Source organism: Vigna unguiculata, chromosome 3, assembly GCF_004118075.2.
Source record: "Vigna unguiculata cultivar IT97K-499-35 chromosome 3, ASM411807v1, whole genome shotgun sequence".
Lineage (NCBI taxonomy): Eukaryota > Viridiplantae > Streptophyta > Magnoliopsida > Fabales > Fabaceae > Vigna > Vigna unguiculata.
Window position 1 is genome coordinate 7,602,110 of NC_040281.1, and position 24,964 is coordinate 7,627,073.

General features: G+C 31.1%; 2 protein-coding genes across 2 annotated transcripts; both read left to right on the forward strand.

Moving 5' to 3' along the window:
* The first annotated feature begins 344 nt into the window (after positions 1 to 344).
* LOC114178005 (disease resistance protein RFL1-like) lies at positions 345 to 4,156 on the forward strand. Its single transcript, XM_028063666.1, has 2 exons — positions 345 to 517; positions 937 to 4,156. The coding sequence occupies exon 2, from the start codon at positions 949 to 951 to the stop codon at positions 3,925 to 3,927; it is 2,979 nt and encodes a 992-aa protein (XP_027919467.1). The 5' UTR covers positions 345 to 517; positions 937 to 948; the 3' UTR covers positions 3,928 to 4,156.
* Positions 4,157 to 11,365: 7,209 nt separating this feature from the next.
* On the forward strand, positions 11,366 to 24,644 carry LOC114178794. Its single transcript, XM_028064884.1, has 7 exons — positions 11,366 to 11,886; positions 12,083 to 15,152; positions 15,892 to 16,068; positions 18,528 to 18,655; positions 20,809 to 21,154; positions 21,971 to 22,507; positions 22,795 to 24,644. Exons 1-7 carry the CDS (start codon positions 11,378 to 11,380, stop codon positions 23,608 to 23,610), a joined length of 5,583 nt encoding a protein of 1,860 aa, XP_027920685.1. The 5' UTR covers positions 11,366 to 11,377; the 3' UTR covers positions 23,611 to 24,644.
* Positions 24,645 to 24,964: the final 320 nt, after the last annotated feature.

Here is a 24,964-nt window from a genome sequence, read left to right on the forward strand (position 1 = left end):
AATAAAAGTTTACACAAAGTAATAGAAATTTTTAAGGTACTAATATTTAAAAAAAAAAGTTAAATATATTTTTATCCAAGTTTCATAGAAATTTAAAATTAGTCTTTCTTCAAAAAATTTATCCAATTTAATCTTTCATATTTAAAAAATGTGTGAATTTAATCATTTTAACCAAATTTTGTTAAATTAATAAAATATTTCAAACACATTTTATAATAATATTTAAATTATTTATACCGTTTAGTACATTTTCATTTCAATATTAACTCAATTATTATCATAAAATTTTGAAAAGAAATTAATTTTAAAATTTAATTAAGGTAAGAAAGGCATGAACACCACAGACTTCATGCGTTGACTCAAAAAACCTCATAAGGCAATTACGAAACACCTCATTCATCATTTTGAAAAAAATCAGGACAATCTATGAAAAAGAGTTGCTGGCAGAAGTAGACACCATGAATCTTTTTTCTTAAGTGTCGGCATGGATTCTAATTCTTAACTGTTAGCAAAGAAGGTACACATGAATCATTCTTAACTGTGTTTGCTCCTGTATGTTTCCCTCGTATAGATCCCAATTCTCATGATCACTCTTGTTTTATCTAATTTCATTTTGTATACTAGTTTCGTTTTAACTGGTGCTAATTCCACACTCACTGGTTTCACTTTATGTAAACAAATATCCGTAAAACCTGTAATAAAAACAAAAAAAAAAAAATTTGTGCTTCTTAATGATTACATGAGATTCAATCATTAGTTTTTACAGGTTGAATGTTTGGAGTGTTTCATATTCATATTGAATAAATTGATGTGTTTGATTATGCTTCAAAATTCTATACTGCTGATGACTAGGGTTCAAGTTGTGTATCATATATATTGAGAAAATAGGTAATGTGAAGTAGTTTTACACTTTCAAGCTTTTCTTTGTTATCTTAGGCTTTCAAAATAATGTCTGGGCTTGAAGTTGTTGGCCCTCTTGTTGGAGAGATGGGATCGATTGGGGTTGGAGAAATGCATACTACAATTACATCTAAAATTGCATTTTCCAAAAATCTGGATGACAATTACAACATTTTGGTCAAAGATACAGAGATGTTACATGCAATAAAGAAGGATAAAGAGATGAAAGCTCAAAGAAACAGCCACAAAGACACTACCAATGCCTACAAACTGTGGACAAACAGGGTATCAGAGACCACAGAAGAAGTACAGAAACTAAAGCTTAAATATGAAGAAAAGACCCTGCCCTGGTGGCGGATTCAAAAGCGTTCTCATCTGAGTGAAGAAATGGAGAAGAAGAGCAATTGTATTCGTCAACTTATGAATGATGAATGTTTAAAAGATTTTCTTGTTGATAAACCACCAGAGCCTGTTTTAAAGGAGTTAAATGTTCCTCAGATAAGTGGATATCCAACCCTTCAAGGCGCCTTGAACAGTATTCTGGTTTTGCTGAAAAATAGTAAGATCAAGATCATTGGAGTGTGTGGAACAAAAGGGGTGGGGAAAACAACTATAATGCGGAATCTAAACAACAATGAAGAGGTAGCTAAATTGTTTGAAATTGTCATTTTTGTAAAAGTCACCTCTAATGATAGTAACCTTCAAGAAAAAATTGCTCATCGGTTGATGTTGGAGAAAGGGACCAACAAAGAAGATAGTGACTATGTTGCAAGAAGAATACACAGAGAGCTAGAGAACAAAAAATACTTATTAATTTTGGATGAGGTTGAGGATGCCATCAATTTGGAGCTGTTGGGAATCCCAAGTGATAATAACAATGGCAGTAAGGTGGTGATTGTCACTCGATTCCCTCTTGTTTATAAGTTGAATAGGGTGCAGAGGGTCATCAAAGTCGCGGAGCTATCTCCCGATGAAGCATGGAAGATGTTTAGAGACACTGTCCATGCCTTCAATCCTAAGATCGATTCCCCTGACATTCAACCAACTGCAAAACTTGTATGCAAAAGATGCTCTCGTCTTCCACTTCTCATTTACAATATAGCAAACTCTTTTAAATTGAAAGAGTCTGCTTCTAGTTGGTGGGCAGGACTTGAAGATCTCAAACCATGGCCAGAACTTCAAAGCCAAGGTTTAGAAGAGTTGTACTCGTGTCTGAAGTTTTGTTACGATGAACTCAATGATAAAAGGAAGCAGAAATGCTTTCTATACACTTCACTGTATCCTGCAGAAAGCAAGGTTTACTCTGATTATTTAGTGGAGTGTTGGGCAGCACAAGGTTTGCTTGGTGATATAAATGATAAAAGATCATATCAAAGTGCACGCAATTGTGGTGTTGATATATTAGAACATCTTGCTAATGTCTCTCTACTGGAGAAAGGAGAAGCAATGATATATGTTAACATGAACCATTGCATGAGACAACTTGCATTGCACATATCCTCTAAAGATCCTGAGTGTAGCTTTTATCTCCAAGACGGTGAAGAATCTGAAAATCTCTCAAATTCAAGAGCTTGGCAGCAGGCTAGGTGGGTCTCTATGAGACAAGTACATGATTTACGAAGAAGTCAAGATTGCAGCACGATTTTGACATTATTGTTGAGAAAAAATCCCGAGCTAACTGCACTACCAGAGAGTTTTTTTGAGAACATGAACAATCTACTTCTGCTAGACTTGTATAGTAGCATGATTACACAACTGCCATCATCTCTAGCAAAATTGACTTGTCTACGGGGTTTATTCTTGAACAGGTGTGAGCTATTGGAATCACTGTCGTCTGAAATAGGATTACTTCAATTTCTAGAGGTCCTTGACATACGAGATACTAAAGTAACTTTCATACCTCTACAAATTGGACTTTTGACCAAGCTAAGATGCCTGCGAATCCCATTCACTGCAAGTGAAGATAATGGAGTTCAAAATGTTCATGCTATTTCAAAGCTTCATAGGTTGGAAGAATTAACTATTCAAGTCATATCCTATGAAGAGTGGTGCAACCATGCTGAAAATGTGCTGCAACATGTGGCTTCTTTGGAAAATGTAACTCATCTCAGATGTTGTTTTCCCTCCTCAATCATTCTTGGAGAATTTCTTTCAAGAAGCAAATCATGGCATAAGAAGCAGAGTTCATTTATATTCACTGTAGGATGCCAGAACTCAAGGCGACCTCAAATACTTGAATCCTTTGAATATAAAATTACTAATTATGTGAGGTACTACAATGGTGGACAGAAGGATGACCCAGCAATTATTGAGGTACTACCAAAAACTGATGCATTTGAATTAGTCTGCCATAAAGATATAAAAAAATTGTCCAATTTTGCTGGCATAGCTTGTTTGGAACGCATTCGCGGGCTTTTGATTAAAAGATGCAACCAAGTTTTGACAATTGTGTCAGGCGAAACAAGTAACAATGCCATGAATGGAATCCAAGTGGAAACAACAGTCATCTTACCAAATTTGGAGCAACTTTATTTGGAAAATTTGCTCAATTTAAAATGTGCTTTTAGAGGCCCCCTGCACAGTGGAACATTTTCCAGATTACAAACTCTGTCTTTGAAAAATTGTCCAAGACTGAGTCAAATTTTCAGCAATGGAGCAATTCAACATTTTTCAGAACTTCAGAAGCTGAAACTTGAAGATTGTTCAAAAATTGAAGAACTTATCGGAGAAGACATTGAAAGAGAAAGGGATGTTCTTCCAAAACTGGAAATACTTCTGCTAGTTAACTTGCCTAACTTAAAAAGTATATGCGCAACTCATACATTGGCTTGGTCCTCTTTGGAGCTGTTAAGGATACATAATTGTCCTAAGTTTAAAACTTTACCACTGGACAGTGCCAATGCAGTCAACTTAAAGTCCATCAAAGGACCGCAAGAATGGTGGGCTAACTTGGATTGGACAAACAATGAAGAGGTTCATCAGCGATTGCAACCCATGTTTGTTGCTTCCAATGAGTACTTTTCTTAAGTATTTTCTTTCATGCTGTTGAATATCAAAAATAAGATGTGCTTGCTTGTCCTTACTTTATTGGAAGAAACTAGAGAGAAAGGCAGCTTGTATTGTATTGTTTTATGGTTTATGGTGTGTTTGTGCCTAAAAAACTTTTAGACTTGGAACTAAGTCAATTAGAACCGGTAATGTTTTTTCATTCAAACTTATATTTCTTTTTATGTATATTATTTGTCTTTATAGTTAATGGGGTAATGAAGTGAGAACCTCTTTTATAAGTATTATTGGAGATCACTTCCACTAGAGATAAAGTCAAATTATATTATATTTCATCTAGTAGTTGGATGAGTGAAATTTGTGCATTTTTTGCCTAGTGAAAGGATGGTTTGCTGAGCGTGTGAATCAGAGTCTAAGTAGTTTTTATATGATCAATTGTTGAAATTTTGGGTTGTTGTAAATGATTCTTATGAAATGGTTGGTGTATGAGATTAAATTAAGAATAGTTGATACTAATTCAAGGATGATTAGTGGTGATGGGTAGTAGTGTATGCATTGAAGTAGGGGTTCAGTTAGAAGTTATTCCTGATGTTCTAATAACCACTCAATTCTCAAGTAGAGAGGAATGGGGTATGTGGTGAGAGGAGAAGGAGATCCTAGTTTAGGGGCTTTACCTTGACCAAAGACGCTAACGGTGGACTAACTTTGTGTGTGATAAGGTGAAACCCTTTAGTTATGGCTATGCAGAGTAGTAGCTGCCACCACAAGTGGACAACTTACCAAGGTCCAATATCAATGCATGTATCTGAAAAATTGAATCATGTTTAGGTCCTTGTATGAAATAGTATGATTTCAGTAATTGTAATCTCTAATGATTAAACATTTTTGTACATTAGCTTACCATTTTCTCTATGTCTTGTTTTGTCTTGTGTTTTATTCTTATTTGTAATGATCACCTGACTGGTTTGAGTAGACGAGAAAGTTGTAGCTGGACCGGTTCAAGGAGTGAATGATGCAGCTGTTTAGTTGATGTTTAGGACTCTTGTGTATATTCCTTTTTTTTTTCAAAACTATATGTTCTTAGTTGGTTATGTATAAACCTATACTTCAGTATATCATTTAGATGACTGTAATAGGTTGATTACATTTTAGTACTCATACTTACGATTACCGGTATGAAATATCTTGTTTAGTAGTGACGCTATTTACTTCAAACTTTTTTAAAAGGTGAAGATTATAAAAGCAAAATATTTTTACAAAATAATTTACAACATGTTTTCATGCACTCCAATTGGTAGGAAGATTGATGGTTCGATGAACAATAGTTCTACTCCATCACAATTCATTCTTAATAGACAAAACTATCATCATATTGAAAGTTTATTGTTAGAAGACAGATCAAACAGTGTTTGCACAATTGAATATATGATAAGAAAATGAAATCAATAACATAATAAAATATTTTATGTTAGTTAAAATATATTTTATGCTTTTTAAAATATATATTTTTGTTACAATTTGTTGACCTTTGTTTTATTAAATATTTTTTAGGTCGAATTCAAAAAAATCTATAATAGATAAATCATTGGTTAAAGATTTTAATCTATTCATAACGAATGTAACTCGAGTCAGCAAATATCCACAAAATTCGAGTCAGCAAATATCCACAAATATGATGACACGACGAACTCCACAACTTATATGAAGGCCTACCTAATCTAGGTCGGTATTCATACTTAAGAGAAAATAGTGCTTTGAAGATCACATCATGCACATGGGTCTTTCTTCCTGCACCTTCAAAATTTCTTCTGCACCTCCAAAATTTCTTTAAATTTCCAAAAAACTCTTTGACCATTTAAGGAAACTCGCGAACACCATACTTCCAAAATTATGTCGACTTTCGGAAGTCAAAATATATGACTTTCGAAAGTCAAAATATATCACCGGAAGTTGATTTCCGAAAGTCAAAATGTATTACCGGAAGTCGACTTCTGAAAGTCGAAATGTATCATCGGAAGTCAAAAATTATTACCGAAAGTCGACTTTCGAAAGTCAAAAAACATTACGGAAGTCGACTTCTGTAAGTCAATAAATTAATTTTATTTTAAATATTTTTAATTCTTTTTAAAATTTATGTTTTCTAACTTTTAATTATTTTTTTAGTTTATTATTTATTATTTTACTTCTTTTTCATGTTTTCATATTTCTTAATATATATTTTTAAAAAAATATTAATATCTATATATATAATTATTTTTATTTAATATACTGAAAAATAAATATAAATATAAATATAAGTAACATTAAAATAATATTAAACTTTAAATAAAAAGAACAAAAAAATAAAAAAAAATATTCTGCTTCATTTAATTTTATTTAATATTTAAATTAATTTTAAAATAATAAAACTTTAAATTAATATATATATATATATACAAATATATATATATATATATATATATTTTTTTTTTTAAATTTCAAATTTCATATTATATATATATATATACATATATTATTTTAAATATGATTTTGTTTAATTCTTTTTTATTTTTATTAAAGTTATCTTAAATTATATAAAAATAAATTTAAATTTAAAAAGATAAAAAGATATATAATTGAAAAAATTTAACAATTTGATTAAAATTAAATATTTAAATTTTAAATAAAATGAAAAATTCAAATAAAATATAAAATATTATACACATGAAATATATAAATATCATAATTATAATAATATTAGTAAAATAAATAAAAGTAAAAATAAAAGTAAAATAAAAAAATAGTTTAAATTAAAATAGTAAAACTTTAACTAAAAACAGAAAAAAAAAATATATATATATATATATATATATATATATTCATTTTTTCAAATTTAAAGTTTTATTATTTTAATTTAAATTATTTTTCAATTTTATTTTTTATTTTTATTTAGCATTTTTTTTACTTATTTTTTATTTTCTAAAATTTTCTTTTTAAAATTTATATATTTTATAATTTTTAATATTTTTAATACGTGTTTTAAAAAATAAAATAAAATAAAAGATAGAAAACATAAATTTTGAAAAAAATAAAAAATATTTAAAATAAAATTAATCCTTTGATTTTCGGAGGTCGACTTCTAGTAATGTTTTTTAATTTCCGGAAGTCGACTTCCGGTAATGATTTTTGACTTCCGGAAGTCGACTTTCGGGAATATATTTTGATTTTCAAAAGTCGACATCATGAAGTAACTTTTGGGGTGTGATGTCCGTGAGTTTTCTTAAATGGTTAAAGAATTTTTTGAGAATTTAAAGAAATTTTAGAAATGCAGAAAAGAATGAAAAAAATGCTTGAAAGTGTAGGAAGAAAGACCCCATGCACATAGAAGTGTGTAACTTGGAACTTATCCAACTTCTGGAAGCCCAACCACCTCACCCCGTATGACCCAACAAAAAAGTGTTCCTATTACCAAAGTATTGAAGGACATTGAAAATACTTTAATTTATTTTTTAGTTTAATTGATAATTGATTATTCTATTATGAAATCTCTCGTTAATAATTTAATTGATGAGATGACAACTTACTAAAATTACCAAGTAATACAACCCTGTTTCTCATATATTTAACTTTATAAAAAATTCTTTTAATTGATTATGCTGGATTAAAATCTTTTAGATATACCTTGTATTAAAAGATTCAATAACATAATAAAACCTCAAAACTCTTAGATACATCTTTTAACATCTTCATCATCTAAACATTCTCAATAAAAACTTTAGTGTCTAGAATTAAGTTGTCAAAAGAATTATTTTTTATGTGAAAGAAACAAACATATACATGTCAGATTTCCTTTTCCACATTATTTGTTTATGTAAGGATGGTGATATTAATGTTATTCTATTGCAAGAGGGACCAACAAATTGCACATATAATAACAATATCTCTTAAGATAATTATATTTTAGAAATATGAATAAAGCTTGTTCAATAAAAAAAGTTGGGTATGATAATAAGATACCGGTTTCCTCTCTCCTTCATTTAAGTTTTGTAAAACTTAGTTTTAAAAAAGGACATGTGTCAGAAAATATTAAAATTTATTTAGTATTTTGTTTTATCTTTACATGAGTCAATCCAACCACATGAGACATTGACACAATTTTTAACATAAATTTTTAAGACAATGAATTTATGAGTCTTTGTTCTTATGTGTTTTTATATGGTGTTCAACTTTCTCATTCTAAATCAATGTGGGACTTAGACTTACACTTAAATTCTTAAAAATTATATTGCGTTGGAAATCATTATTCTTAATAACTATCTTTTGAATCAATCCATTAATCCTATATGACCCTTAATTTGTTATCATCCTTATTATCTTTTCAATGGATGATAACTTAGAGGTAATCATAACACCACTAGTTTCTTAGAGATAAATATGCTTTCCATCATCAACTTAATAATGTTATTGTAAGACTGCTATTAGCAACTTAATAATTAACCCTTTCATTCCCCCTAACTTTGGATTAAAATATTTTCAATATGATAAAACAAACATAGCTATTTCATCAACTGATTTCATAAATATAGCTATGAGAATAAATAAGGATATTTCACCAACAATTTATATATTTTAAAACATTCAAATTATAACCACTAAAAAAAGATAAAATACTAAGTGTTTTTTGCATCATAATTCCCGAAAACATCAAATCTCCATATTCAAGGACATTCCTCAAGGCTTTTGAATCAACATAAAGTAATTTAAATCATGCAATTATATCGAGCATGATATAATTTAAATTGAGATTAGAAGAATGTTAACAGCACTCTCTCCAACACTCTACATATGATTGATTGAAATTTATTAGCTACGTTTAGTCTTACCATGAGAATTTTTAAAATTTAAGAAAATTTAAATTGTTTTTGTTTAAATTTTGTAATAAAAACTTTTATATAAAATTTTAGTTAATATTAAATATTTAATGTGAGAAAAAAAGTATGTTAATTTTTAAATATTTCTGTTTTATATAAAAATAATTTTTTTATCCTTTTAAGTAATTCAAATAATATTATATTTTTAAAATTTAATTTTATCTAAGTTTTTATTTAAATAATTTATTTTAGCATAAAATATTTTAATTATTTTATAAAACAAGTTAGGGTCGGAAATTTCAATTTAAAAAATTACTTCCCCTTTAATTACTCATTTTAATGACGTAGAACTAAGATCACCGATATTTCGTGTAAATTGAGATTATTCAAGTATTAAAAGAAAATAGAGGGAATAACCGATTTAATTTTTAAATGTGCGCATAACAAACAAATTATTTTAGTAGGTGAATATGTAAAAAGTGTACCGTTAAGTTTTATGAAATTAATTTGTTATTAAAATATATTTTTAGGAATACTTTAATAATAAATTAAGAATTATTTTATCATGATATTATTATATTAAATAGCAAATTGAATAAGATTTTAAACTGTTTAAAATATAAACTAGTGTTATGATAAAAAAAACTACTCTAGAAAAAAAAACTTGGTTAAAAATGATATTTTTTTACTTTTTTTCTACTTTTATTTTAAGGCTTAAATACTTTTTTGGTCCTCATTTGGGTAGTGTTGTTATAGATGATCCTGATTTTGACATAATGTTTAAAATGGTCATCATTTCTACATAATGTTTAAAATGATCCTCATCTTCGCAATTCATGTTTTATCTAGTCCTTTTCTGTGACGTTGTTCAAATAATTGTACAAGTGACACGGTTTGTATTAGGGTGTGTTACGTGCCACATGTACAATATTTTGTTAATGATTTAAACGGCGTAACACAAAAGGACCAAATAAAATAGGAATTGCGAAAATGATGACCATTCTAAACATTCGGTAAAAATGAGAACTATTATAAACATTCTGTCAAAAATGACGACCATCCACAACAAACACTAAAAAAACGAGGTACAAAAAGTTATTTAAACCTTATTTTAAATTGACAATAAAAAAAGCGAGTCAAGTTGCTTAACATATTATGCATTTTCAGGTTAATTAATAATGGGTAAGTATATATATATGAGAATCTATTTTTAACGTTGTTTTATGACTGAATTTTATTCATAATATATTAAAATATAATAACAAATTATAATATGATTTTTAAGCATTAAATTATGTCATTTATTTAATAATTTAATAATATAAAATAAATTAAAATGATGAATATAATACTAATTATAAAAATTATAACATTTTTTATTTGGTAGCTTTTTATCATAAAATATTTAATAATTTTTTAAAGTTATATTTTATAACTTTTTTTCTTTTTTTAATCACTTTATGATAATTAAAGGTTGAAGAAATCATCCAAGAATTAATAAATATTAGCTTAATTTTATAAAAATTAAAATTGAATTTTATCTAACTTTTATACCATGTTTGTTTGTGTGGATGAATAACTGCGAGCAATGGTTAGTATTGATTGATTGTGTTCTTTTGTGCGTATTTAGAGGAGAGTGAAAGCGCGAAACTGTGATAAAAGACCCTTTTTCCCATCTCGTGTTTCCATGAAGAGATTTGCAGGTAAATGATGAGATTTTACTGAACTATCCTCAAAAAAGACCATCATGATGGTGGCTGTATGGTGCAACCAACATGGATAAAACATGAAAGGTGGGGTGTGTGATGCAAAGAAGAAGAAAATGAAGATGCAGAACGTCAATGGTGCATGGAGGCAAATACGGAATCAGTTCCAAGGACTTTTGGAACCAAATCTAATAGTTTGGAAGTGTAGAATGGAACCGGTTTTGGTTATTTTGGAACATGTTCCACTTTCTATTATAACTTTAAATATATCATCTAAAAATAACCCATCTTATTCAAAAATTCCAACTTCATGCATCAAAATATTAAATTTTTTATATGAATTGTATTATAATTTTTATTTATTTCAATTAATAATTATTTTTAATAATTTTATTCATCATAAAAAAATAAAAAATATTTACAATTCATCTAAATATTATTTTATTATACCTTTTAACATCAACAACAAGTCATTCTACATTTTCATTTATTAAATTTAATTTTTTTAGTCACATCAATCAAATTTTTCACAAATTTTCACAAAAATTACTCTGAAATTCACTCTATTATCATCTCTAAATCTATAAAAAAGAATATGACACTGATATTTTTAACACCACATATTTTTAGTACCATTTAATACTGTCCCTTTATTACTATTCACTTTCTCTTTCTTTTAAAAATATAAAAATTAAATCTTATTAAAATTATTTTATCTTTATAAAAATTATTAAATAGTCGTCAAATAATATGGAAGAATTTTTTTCCAAAATAACATCATTAATGTCACTTCGTCCTCTCCCTATAATCATTATCCACAAAAACACACCTTAGTGCTTAAACTCTTTAATAAAAGTCGAATAATTATACTCAATAATTGAGACGACCGAAGAAGATTAAAATAAGTGTAATTGAATGAACCCTTCTCACTTTCGATTCTACCATAAGAAACGTCAAATCTACACTATTTCTACTTTTGCAATGGCAATAGCTTCTCCAGTGTTTGTGAGTTTCAACTATGAAGACACACGCCACGACATCACAGGTCTTGTTCTTGATCCTCTCAGAAGAAAAGGCATCCAAGTCTTGGTTAAAGGTGAATCCAGAACATTCGACCTGTTTCAAGCGATTGAGCACTCTCGCTTTTTCATCGTGGTCCTTTCCAAGAACTACGCGTCCTCGATTTGCTGTTTGCGTGAACTAGTGGCGATCATCAACGGCGTTGAATCTTCTCCAAGGTCCGTTCTGTCTATTTTTTATGGTGTCCATGAATCTGAGGTGCTATCTCAGGATGGATGTTATGGGAAAGCCTTTTCTAAACACGAAGAAAGATTCAGGGAACATAAGCAGAGGATGGAAGAAGTGCAGACATGGAGAAAAGCTCTCAAACGAGTATGTTCCCTGGGTTTGCATCTGGAAAATGCGTAAGTCATGTTTTACTTTATTTTGTATATGTTTTTCATCATTTCTTAGTCAATCATGTTTATAAATTTTTTGATGGAGTTACTATTTGAAAATTCAAAACTACTCTTTATTCTCTTCTACTGTACAACTACATTAGGGTTTGCTTCTCTTGGGTGATAATTTGGCATTCTGCATTTTTTTTTTTTATATTTTCAGGACAGGACATGGAGGTTTTGAATTTGTTCAACATGAAATAAATATTTTGTGTCCTGAATTTTCAACTCCTGAAAATGAAACAATATACAGTAGATATGGAAAATTTGAAGATATTGTTCAATATAAAGATGGAGATGAAGTTTCATACAAGGAGCTGCGAGGTTTGGTTCGATTAAGGGATTTTATCAGCCTCATGTTGACTTATCCAGTGATGTTAGAAGAGGACGGTGTATTAAGATCCTGGATTAGTGCATTTCCAGAATGGAAAGCTGAGTTATTTTCCACTGGTGGTTATTCTAAACCATGGAGTCTACTTACTGAGAAGGCACTGAGATGCATGGAAGGATTCGTGCCAGTGGAAATAAGGGCTGAAATAGAAAGCGGTGAGACATCCATCTTCAACCGCCATAATGATGTAATACCAGAAGGCCTACTCCCCCTAATTGTTGATCTCGCAGTTAATCAACTAATTCAAACTTTGTTTTCTGGAGATTACTATGCGCGCTATATCAGATTGTTGACCAGAAACTCGGCTGAAAAGGAATCTGTAGTGAACAAAATAGTGACAGCCTTGGAAGATAAACACAACATGTTTGGAATTGGCAAAGAATTTTTCAAGGCCGTATGGATCAATGCCTTGACACGTGAGACTGATTCGGAGGTTCAAGTTCAAGAAGAAATCAATAAGATCATGGTAAGTATTTCTATGGCAGAAGGTGATGACATGCTAACTACACTAGACACTGACGAAAAGGAGAGGAGCAATAGGCTGTTGGTGATTGTAGTGAATGCAGATAGCAACAGGGAGCTGGACCTCCAAAAAGTGCAATTTCCACCTGGGATAGTGGTGTTGATAACAACTGAGTCTTCAACACAAGAGGTGAAGGATGATGGCTTTGGAATTGCATGCACAATGGATTTGAATATTTGGACCCAGGATCATCTGTTGCCTTGGAAACTCTTCAATACCTATTCGGGAAGTTGTATCAGCTGTAACACTGTGGGTTCATCGATGACCATTCAGAAAATAGCAGTGGAAATTGTCAAGAAAAGCCATGGTCATCTTCTTGCCATTGTCCTTGTGGCAAGACATCTTAGGTATGTGAAAGATGATAAATACTGGGAGCTTGTACTTGACAAATTAAGCCGTCCGAATCCTTTCTATGATTATCAAGATTGTGACAGAATTGGCATCAGCAGAGTCATAGTCAATGCATTTGTAAATATTATTTGGGAAGACCTCGATGATGAACTAAAGTTTTACCTCCAACTCAGTTTACCTGTTCCCAACATTAAAATTGGGGTGAGAGATGATATCTTGGTTTCTTATTGGGCTAATGTATTACGATACGCAGAAGAGGTTGTTGAATACAAAAGACAGTTGCAATATTACATCGAGGAACTTCTAGACTGTTTTGTCTTGTTGAAATTTGAAAGTGGAGTCGTCTATTTGCCAATAGAAACCTACGATATAATTAAATCATTACGCAAATCAAAATCATTAGGATTGACGGAGCCACCTTACATTGGACAATGGCATAAACTTGTGCAGATTGAATTGATTGACGATAAAATATGTGAACTACCCCAATCACCAGACTGCCCTAAACTCAAAGTGCTCTTGTTGCCGGGCAATGCCGATTTATTGGATATCCCTGATTCATTTTTCGACCACATGCCTCTACTTCAACATTTGGACTTATCCTACACTAGTATAAGGGATTTGCCACCTTCTCTAACCAAATTGATACAACTTAAAAAATTATATCTTAAAGGTTGTGATCTCTTAATGGAAATATCCCCGCAAATTTTTCAGCTGAAGAATCTCGAAGAGCTTGATCTTGACGGGACTTTGATAACCCATTTGCCAAAAGACATTCGAGAATTGATCAACCTGCAACGCTTAGTCCTATGCTTTGATGCATACCATCGTGTACTTAGTCGTGGTAAAAAAGGCAAACAGATTTCTGACACAATGATAATTCCTCCTGGAGTGATATCAAATCTTACTCAGTTGAATTATCTAAGCCTTGACGTCGACCCTGAAGATGAGCAATGGAGCGAGAACGTCAATAGTGTCTTGGTGGAAATTTTGGGACTAGAGAAGTTGAAGACGGTGAGCATATATGTCCCAAAGGCTGATCTCTTGGAACTCATACCCGCCAAAAAATCTCTCGATTTCCGATTGGTTGTTGGTCATCACATGCGGCGTCTAATATCCCGTGTAACACCTGAACTAGAGACAAAATTCAAACATTTTGACTACAGCATGAAGTTTGTTAATGGTGTAAATATTCCCAATGGAGTAGACATGAATCTTGGACGCTTCAAAGCCTTGTACCTTGATCGACATATGACCATCAAGAGTCTCTCGGATTTCAATTTGAGCAACGTACGCGGGTTGAAAGTTTGCATATTGGCGGAATGTAATGAAATGGAAACAATTGTCGATGGAGGTAATTCACATGATGAACCTGTTTCTCTAATGTTGGAGTTCTTAATTGTATTTTATATGAAGAATTTGAGAAGCATTTGTCAAGATTGTACTCCCTTTTCGTACTTAAAGTATATAGTGTTACGTACTTGTCCCATGTTAACTACTATCTTCACCTTGCGTACTTTGATCAGCCTCCCCTTTTTGGAAGAGATTAGTGTTGAAGACTGTCAAAAAGTAACCACCCTAATAAGTCATGACTCACCAGAAGAACGTAGATCAGCGTTTTCCCTCCCTAAGTTGAGAGTGATATCGCTTCTTTATCTTCCCAACTTGGTCAACATTTTTAATGGCCTGCGTGTTGATCATGTTTTAGAAGAAATGATTTTCTATTGTTGCCCAAAACTCCAAAGTCTTTCGAGATCGGAGTTGCCATGGGAATATTTGAAGTTCATCAAAGGAGAAAGCATGTGGTGGGAAGCATTGGAATGGAGTGTCTCAGAGTGGGGTTATGGTGGTCGACCCAAAATCTTTGAGCAATTTTTTAAACCAATTAATGTCGAGGCTGACATGATGAACCTACTAGCTGCACATCAAGAGACTCAACTAAATGAATATCACGGTACAATATATCAGGTAATTTTTACTTATCCTCTTTCTTCAAATTTCATGATGTTGTAGATGTGTTGGAATCTTCCCAGACTCGGAACATCTTTATTGAAGCTCATACATAGAGTTATAAGATTAAAGTTTGGATCTTACAAAATCTTCCCGTTTGAGTTCATTCAAATAATTTCTTTTTTCATTCATTTTGTTCCTATCTTTTCTCTCTCTACCAAACGGAACATATACATAATTCATAATTTATTTAATATTTGAAATTAAATGATTTAGTTTGTAAAAATAAATATTTAATGTCACTTAGATAAATGCTTATACGAATTTCTCGCATCACCACATTTGTTAAAATTGGGTATATTAATAGCAAGACTATCTTTTAAATGAGCGGATCAAAATCAAGCCATTAAAGCCAGGAGGACCAAAATTACTCAATTTTCAAATGTACGGATAACACGGAGCAATTCAAACTATAGCAATCAAAATCATTCGCACACTAAACTGGAAAAACCAAAAGTGCAATTAAGTTAATTTTTTTTTTATGAATAAACAAAATTAACTTCACAGCCATCCTTCTTGGTGCTTGTTGAACTGTGGCAAATTTTTTGTTTGCTTGAACTTAATTATTCATATTTATCTTTCTATCCATCAAGCTACAATCTCGGGGTATAAATCTACCATAATTAATTTTACTACTGTGATCATACCCTCTGAACTTCATGTTTTGTATTTAATTACTTAAATATCTTCCTTTCAGGGAGTTTCAAGTTCTACCGAGTTGATGACGATGAATATACATTTGGAAAGACCTCTTTTGTCCCCTTCAACCTCAGTTTCATTATTGGGTAGTTCTGAAGGTGAAGCCCAAACGCAGAAAGCCGATATTGAGCCAACAATAGGACAACAACCGTTGTCAGAAAGGAAAATAAAGCAGGTTTGAGATTTCTTTCTTATGATTAGTGATTGATTTTGCTTTTTGTTTTCGTTCTTGTATGAATGAGTTGGTTTTCTCGTATAATAAAGGCATGTTTGATAAACCTGAGATTTTATGTTAGATCTTGTGCTGATAAGCTCATTGGCGAAAGGTGTGGAGCTGATTTGTTTTTTCGATTATTCTTTCTAGTAGCCTTTTAGTTTTAAACTAAGGCCAAGTAGATAGACTCAATGTTGAAAGGTGGACAGTTTCTTCCTGCACCCTCATAGATTTGATGAAATAACCGTCTTACTTTCTTCTTCAACTTTTGTACTAGCCCATGTTCCCCCACCTCCAGATCCACCCTGCACACCTCCACTCTCTTCGATGCTCACCTCAAGGCACTACAGAAAACTTATTTTTGTATAGTAAATATTTGTAAATATTTTTTATGTTTTATATTTAAATATTTTTACTCATTTTTAATATTTTTATTTTTTTTTCACATCAAAATGTTAATTATTAATTTAAGTGTTCAATAGCATAAATACTTAATTTATTGATAAATGTAAAAAAAATATCTTTTTTATTTTTTTTTCATTTGAAGAACTTTTTTGTTTTGATAAAACAATTTTGATTATCTTTCAATAGTTTGATTAATTTGATATCTGACAAGTTTTTTTTTTTTAAGGTATTTTTCATTTTTATCATAACCTTAATTGTACATTTGTTTTTCTTTGTGTGATTTTGTTGCTAAGACACTTATTTGATTACTTTTACTTCTTTTTAATATTTTTATTTATTGTTTACATTTATATGTTGAATATTGTTTTGATATTTTTTATATAATTATTTTTATTTTCTAATTCATTATCATACATGTAATTCTATCACTACAATTGTATTAAAAAATTTATTTACTATAATATAATATTGTCATGAATCTTGTTTATCATCATTCAATATATATTGAAGTTTAAAAAATGAAAAATATATGCTAAATTTCAATTATTATTAGTTTAATCTTTGTTTTTTGTGTGATTTCATTCAAGTGTGTATTATAATTTTTATTGGTGTTTAAAAACCGAGACTTCATTGGAATTTAAAGAATGAGAGTAAATAGACAATTTAAAATATTTTTAAATTTTAATATATGTTTCTTTTTTATAATTTTTAAAAATATTTTTAAATTTTATCAACTTTGTTTGATTAACGTTTGCAAATTTAACAAATGTTGTGGATATCATGAAATTTTACATGATACTCTAATTTTAAATGTATACAATTACAATTTCTTTCTAAATATTTAATATTAAAGAAATAAATATTTAATATTGAAGAAACAAGAAAGCATTATTTTAATATCGAATATTTGATAATATTATATTTTGGTTAAATTTTTTTTATTATTTTATAAAATTAATTAATTGATATTAAAACCATTTATTTAAATTTGAAAGGCAAATCCAATTTTTTTAAATGATTAACATTTTTAGTGAAATATTAACTCCTTTTGTCCATTCTTATTCCAATCCAATATCTTTAGTTTAAAAATAAATCAATGTTTTCAATATTATAGTACCAAGTAGGACTTGAAAGTCTTTCAACTTTAAACAATATTCTTTCCAGTCCAAAGTTATCGATTGTTCGATTAATTCAGTTTTCAAACTACTCATAATAACAAAAAAAAAAAAAGGTAATATATATATATATAATTTATAATAATAAAGTTTAGAACCCAGTAATACAAATTAAAATACTTTTTAAGAAAATCTAAATCTTTTTAGGCTTTAGATAATTTGATGTCTAAGGCAATTGCCAAAATGTCCTTGGAGTTGTTCTCACGAGTCATATTTAAAAGTGATTCTTATATGGATTTGAAGCTCCTAATAATACTCAAAAAAATTAGTTACTGTTTTCCTTTTTAAATTGTTTAAAGATGTGTTATTATTTTAGTTGGTCAACACTGTCAATTTGAATTAGAGAGAGGTATACAGGTTAATCCAAAAATTCAAATTAATTAAATTTGTTGGAACCTTTAGATCCAACAGATCAAACTAACTCAATTGGATGATGATTGTTTTAGTATTGATTTTCTGATTTGCAAATTTCTGAACTCAAAATACCCAATTATACAGATTTCTTTACTGTCATTTATTATGCATTGACTTTATGATATAATTAATCTAAACCAATGAAAATTTAATATTTCAGTTTTGATCCAAACCCATCCATGAATACCTCTACTTTGAATCAATCCAATTAAGGTTTAGGTTATGTACTAAAATACAGCTTATTCAACCCAAGACTATGTGATATTTACACACCTAGTTTGATTCATGTATAGACATCAAATATTGTTAAGTGAAGTTGTGTCCTGAACTGAAGACGTTTCGTAGTCTTGAAAATGAAATTTCATGAACATGGCATATTGAATAAAGGAGTATTCTGGTTTTTATTTTTGAAATGACAATTAACAGGGTCGTGAAGGAACAAGTCTTCACCCCGAAGCTGTGAAAATGATACGTACAAAGAGTGAACAGGTTTCAGATAGATTTTCCTCGATAAAATATGAGCAGAAGGACATTGTTGGAGCTAAGTATCAGAGGTTAGTTAAAAGCTCTGTATTCATTTGGCTTTCTCTTGTTATTAAACGCGTTTAATTAATATTTTTTGTAGGATAAACTTATATAATCTCCATTTGATTTGACTGTGACAAAAAGGTCCATCTAGAACATTAAAAGACTACAATGAAACTTGAAAGGAAGGATATCGTGCAGATAGCATGTACTGTTTCAAGGATTAATCATACAAAACTTCAAGCCGTTAGATGATGAATAATGAATAATGTTGAACATTAACTAGAAATATAATTAAATTATTATATATAAGAAATATAACTAAATTATAATATATAAATAAATGAATGATTATGAATTAGTGTTGTAAGTTTGATAGTATTTATTATAACAGTCATAACACAATGCGTAAACTTCCTTCTAAATGCATAAATTAAAACGGGTTTCTATTAATATATTTATTTGCTATTCTTACCGTACTAACCTTGGCAGTCTAATTTTTATACTTTTTTTTATCGGCACCAGTCTAATGTTTATACCCAAAGTATATAAAGAAGATATTTTCTAGTTTTACCGAAAAATAGTATTTTTACACTATCTAAAGTGATGGTAATAAGTATTCAACTTCGTTATAAAAAAAGATGGGAATTCATTTCAATATCAAATATGTTAAAATAGGTTATAAAACAATCGAATGTGTGAACACATGACATGTCAAGAAAATCTCCCTCAGTTATTTGTGGTATATGCTAATGTTGGCATGCTTATTTGTTGCCCTGCTAAACTCTAGTTCTTTGCTTGTTATGGATCTTCCACACCGTTTTCACTGTTCACTTTCTTTTAAATTTTGCAATTTTCATTCATCTTGAACTCAATTCTCCTCTTCTTTACACTTCTCATACCTCCTTTCAACTTTCTCACTCACACAACCACCTTACACTCAATTTTGTTTATTAGGTTTTGTTTTTTGTTTCAAAAGTCATAAACTTGGAACACACTTGAATTGAATATGTTAAGAAGTGGACTTTAAGCCTAACTCATGTCCAAGAAAATTTCTCTCAAACTTATTTGTGGTATATGTTAATGTTAACGTGCTGTTTTGTTGACTTGTTAAACTCTACTTCTTTGCTTGCAATGGATCTTCTACACAGTTTCCACTATTCACTTTCTTTTAAACCTCGCAATTTTCATTCATCTTGAACTAATTTCTCTTCTCTTTACACCTCTCATACCTCCTTTCAACTTTCTCACTCCAAAACCACCATGAACTTTACTCAATCGTATGTCACAACTTAACTCTTTGTTTATTGGGTTTTTATTTTTTGTTTCAAAAGTCATAAACTTGAAACACTTGAATTGAATATGTTAAGTAGTGGACTTTAAGCGTAACTCATGTATGAGAAAATCTCGCTCAGACTTATTTGTGGTATATGCTAATGTTAATGCGCTTCTTTGTTGACTTGCTAAACTCTACTTCGTTGCTTGCAATGGATCTTCCACACAGTTTTGGCTATTCAATTTCTTTTAAACTTCACAATTTTCATTCATCTTGAACTCAATTCTCCTCTTCTTGACGCCCCTCATACCTCCTTTCAACTTTCTCACTCACACAACCACCATGAACCTTACTCTATCGTATGTCACAACTTAACTCTTCTTACACTCAAATTTGTTTCTTGGGTTTTGTTTTTTGTTTCAAAAGTCATAAACTTGAAACACTTGAATTGAATTTGTTAAGTGGACTTTAATCCTAACTCAATCTTACAAACTGGCTTGTAAGGTGAGGTTTGCATCCTCTAATATACTATAAACTTACTTTATCTCTAGTTGATGTGAGATCTCGAACACATCCTTTCGTGCCGCTAAGAGATATATATCATGAACGTGAGACTAGACATGAATGACTGGTCTAATAGTGTCTGAATAATGAGTGGAACAATAGACCCAACAAGCATCAAATCTTGTTAGTATAGACACTAAACCTTGGCTATGATACTAGAAAAAAAACAAGAAACAAATAAATAAATAAAAAGTAAAAACTAAAAGAAAAAATATACCTCATACGAGCCTTTTTTTTTAAGGTTGAGTTAGGCTTAGAATTCACTGATTAGAGTCTCTCGTAACCAACATGTTTGTTTTTTTGTATCTGATTAACTGTGTTGTGAACTTCTTGTGATTGCAGATTTACAAGTGGAATTGTGCAAGCACACTTTGTGGCAAGCTCTGGTCTTCTTCTAAAAACATGGGATGCTATCTCCTCATGTGATGAAGATGTGGTTCCCCGTGTGGGGAACGGATTGTTCTGGAAAGTTTGTGAAAAATCGGATTGGACGGTTGTGGTGTTTGAGGTCAACAATGATTTTGATCTTCATCAGGAATTGGTTTCTTCTTCTGATCTCAAGGAGAAGAATAATTTCCACTGCTTTGAGTTTCTATGTACCAAGAAAATTCCAGAGTTCTCTGTTAATGAGTCTGCAGTTTCGCTATTCATTGACAATCTTGACGAGCTTGATGAGTTGAAGTCCAAGGTACATCTTTTCCTTCCCCTTTCATTATTTTTTTGGTTTCTATTTGAAAAATTGCAATCTGAAACCCAATAGATTGATTGAGATATTGAATTTCTTGTGTGGCCCGCATGACAAAATTTGTGCTACAAGTCTAGAGAGGCATTTTTGGTAAAGATCATGGATAACCTCCTCTGCCCGAGACAATTCTGTATGAGTCGGATAGGATCACTATAAGTAGAGATGAGTTTAATTTTACTTAATCATTTACTAATACAACGACATTTTGAAGTAATTATTACAAAATTTGACAATTTTCAATTATATTACAATTCATGGTTGTAACATAGTTCAAGTGACGTGTGGAGTTTAAGGGTTGGATTGATTTTCATCTTACCTTTGGTTTTTTTAAGATATCATTAATATCTTATTTTCTATTTCTACTGTTATTAGTCTTCATATGTATTTTGGGCTTAGCCCATATTTTCTTTATTATAAATACAATGTATTTTCTGCACAAGAATCTCAAACCTTATTTTGTCTATATTCAACTGTTAAAAACAGAAATGTATCAAGTTTTGAAATTTGTTTCCGGGACAAGTGTTTTAAAAACAGAAAAACTGAAGGGGAAGTGTATCCTCTTCTTCTGATTTATAGTCCCAGCTCAAGAGTGAGTCATTAGGGGTGAGTCATGGACTTTTTGTTCTGTCATCTTTACTTTTTTTGAAAACTAAAAATAATTTTTGAAAGTTGAAATCAGACGCACTTTGTTTCTTTAATTTCCTTAGAATTTATTTTCTTCCTGTCTGAGCCCTTGTAACAATGGTATTACTGTTGCAGATTAATAGCTCCCATCCATTGATTGTTACTGGACATGGTATTGGAGGAGCAATTGCTTCTCTCTTTACTATGTTGCTTTTAGAGAGCATTGATTCAGGAAAGAAACGTCCTCTCTGCATCACCTTTGGTTCTCCCCTTATTGGTGACAAAAAGTTGCAGGAAGCCATATCACGAAGTTCTACATGGAGTTCTTGCTTTCTACATGTTGTCTCTTACAAAGACTCACTTCTAAGGAATTTTAATCCCCACCCAGTTGATTACGTGCCTTTTGGGACATTTCTCTTCTGTTCTGGTTCAGGTTCTACTTGTTTGGAGAACCCCGAATCTGTTTTTGAACTACTTCTTGTGAGCTCTATCAATGATCAAAGTCAAGGTTTTGAAGTAGTAGATTATGGAAAACTTGTGGAAAATCTCAATCGTAAAGCAATTTGCAAGGACTTTACCCCACGGGGCCTGAACTTGACAAATTCTACTTCACTGAATGCAAGTATCTATTTGTTGTTGTGTGCAGCACTAGAATTGACATCAGATCTGCAGGTAGCTGAATATCTTTTAAGTTCTAAGCCGCTTGCATTTAAAGTAAGAACAGAACTTATAAGCGATACTATGAGTGCCGTTTTCTTATTAAATTAAGAGTTTCAACTTGATAATATATGATGAATGAAATATTTCATTACAGACTTGAAATTCCAAATTTGATTAGAGAACAATGTCTATGATTCTGCATATGTATGCTCACTAAATCTTGTAGTCTTGTGTGTAACTTGACCAGAATTTGGTGAGTAAATTTTTTCATAATACCTTATCTGAATTTGATTTTACAGGAGCTACAACACCAGAACATTGATATAAATGCTTTGGCAACAAAGTTGGAAAGACTGGAGAATAAATTCATGTTCCAAAAGAAGGTGAAATTTGATCCATCCAAGAAATTGAATTGGATGAAGATACACATGGCAAAACTTGAATGGTACAAGAAGCATTGTAAAAGTCTAGGTATTGGTTACTATGACTGCTTCAAAAATGCTGTCTCAACAATTGACATAGATGCTGTTCAGTGGCAGAAAAGCCTCAGCAACTACTGGAGGGACATTGTTGAAGAGGCAGAGCTGAAACCTCAGACAGAAGCTGCAGCTTTTAGTACTCCCTGGCTTTTTGCTGGAACTAACTACAGGAGAATGGTTGAGCCCCTAGCCATTGCTGAATACTATGCAATTGGTCTTAAGGACTATGAGGCTGAAGGAAGGTCTAGACATTATGCAGTGTTGGAGAAGTGGCTGAAAGAAGATAAGAAAGAAAAAGGTGATTCATATGGCAAAACTAGAAGGAATGTGGAATGGATTTTAACATCTGATTCTTGCTTTTGGGCAAAGCTTGAAGAGGCTCTCCTTTTGTGTGGACAGTGGGAGAATTTGAAAGAGAATGAAAAGGCAAAAGGGAAGTTGCTTGAATTTGAGAACTATGTTTATGAATCACTCAAAAAGTACGAAGTATCACCAGAAATTTTCCTGAAGAAAAGCAGTTACATGACTTGGTGGAATAAGTATAAAGGGTTTGCAGATAATCATAGACTAGCAAGCTTCATGAGCAATCCTCAACATTTTGATCAGTATACTAAGGGAGCCTATTTTTTCCCCTGAAGTACAGTGAATGCAATGTGTGGTTGGTTGTACAATAAATTATGATTTAATCATTCTACGTTTCCTTTGTTTATTTTGGTAGGGATCTTGGTTGTGCTATCCCTTCTGGTGTCTTATTTAACTCTTGCAGTTGTCTTTCCCTTGTAAACTTCCACTCTCATTGTTCTGGAAAATTTGAGTGTAATGGAAGCATTGTAACGCCCCAACCTACTTTTGAGTTACTTCACTAATCACTAGCATGATAATTGATGAGTCTCGGTTTTGTAGAGTTTTTCTAGGCTAATTTTGTCTCCTTGAGATTTAGTTTGCTTTTATTTCCTGGTTTTAGTTCAGATTTTCTTGAATAAATTGCTAATTTTCTGAAAATGTGTAAAATAGAGTGGAATTAAGTAGATTTAGAAATGTAATTTTGCAGTGTTTAGTCTTTCTGAAAAATAAAAATTGAGTTTGAATTCAGTTTTGAAAGTGAAGAGTGAACATATGAGCTTGAAATTTCAGTGCAGTGTGAATTTTAAGTTTCTTGTGCAGTGTAGGGTTGCTGTTTGGAGAGCTCATTTTCAGTGCTGTGATGAAGTATGCAATGCAAAGTTCGGTCCAGTTGAGGAAATTATTACTCAGTACATGATTAGCTTGGAGCAATCATTACTTCAAGTATGAATGCAACTTCCTACTAGCAGTTTTGAAGGTTGAAGAAGCTAAATCAGTGAGCAAAGTAACCTGCACCTGTCAGTGAAGATGACTAACCTGCATTTGCCTTTGAAGAAGCACTGAGCAACCTAAATCAATTGTAATTCGAGACCTGAAACCTGCTGAACCAGGGAGCATCACTTGCTGCTGCCGGTAGGGAGTGGAATGGATAAAATAGCTCAGTTAAGAGATAACCATTCACTGCAGCTAAAGCCTTGAAAGCTGGAATGGTCACTTGACTTGGAAACATGCTACCTGAGTAGCTGGTCTAGTTAGTTAGTATAGTTAATCTGAACTTAGAGTAATCATTGTAATGCTGACTTGTTGCAACAAGTTTTTAGTTTCAACTTCAGATTTGGTCCTATATAATACTTGCTTCAGAACTCATAGATGCACGGTTCCAGTTAACACAGTTTTAGTTTTCAGTTTCTTAGATAATTGTAGAATTCTCTCTGCACAGTTCAAGTTCTTGATGGTTTAGTTTCTAGATTTCAGAGTTCTTGTAGTTGCTGTTTCAGACTTTGCTTCAATACAAGTTAGATTGTGTTTCAATACTACTTATTCTTCCATTGTTTACGACGACCCAACAACAATTGAGGTAAATTACAGAGGAACTCATACGTGCACCCAAAAATAGGATTTGATAGCTGAAAGTGAGGTTGATGCA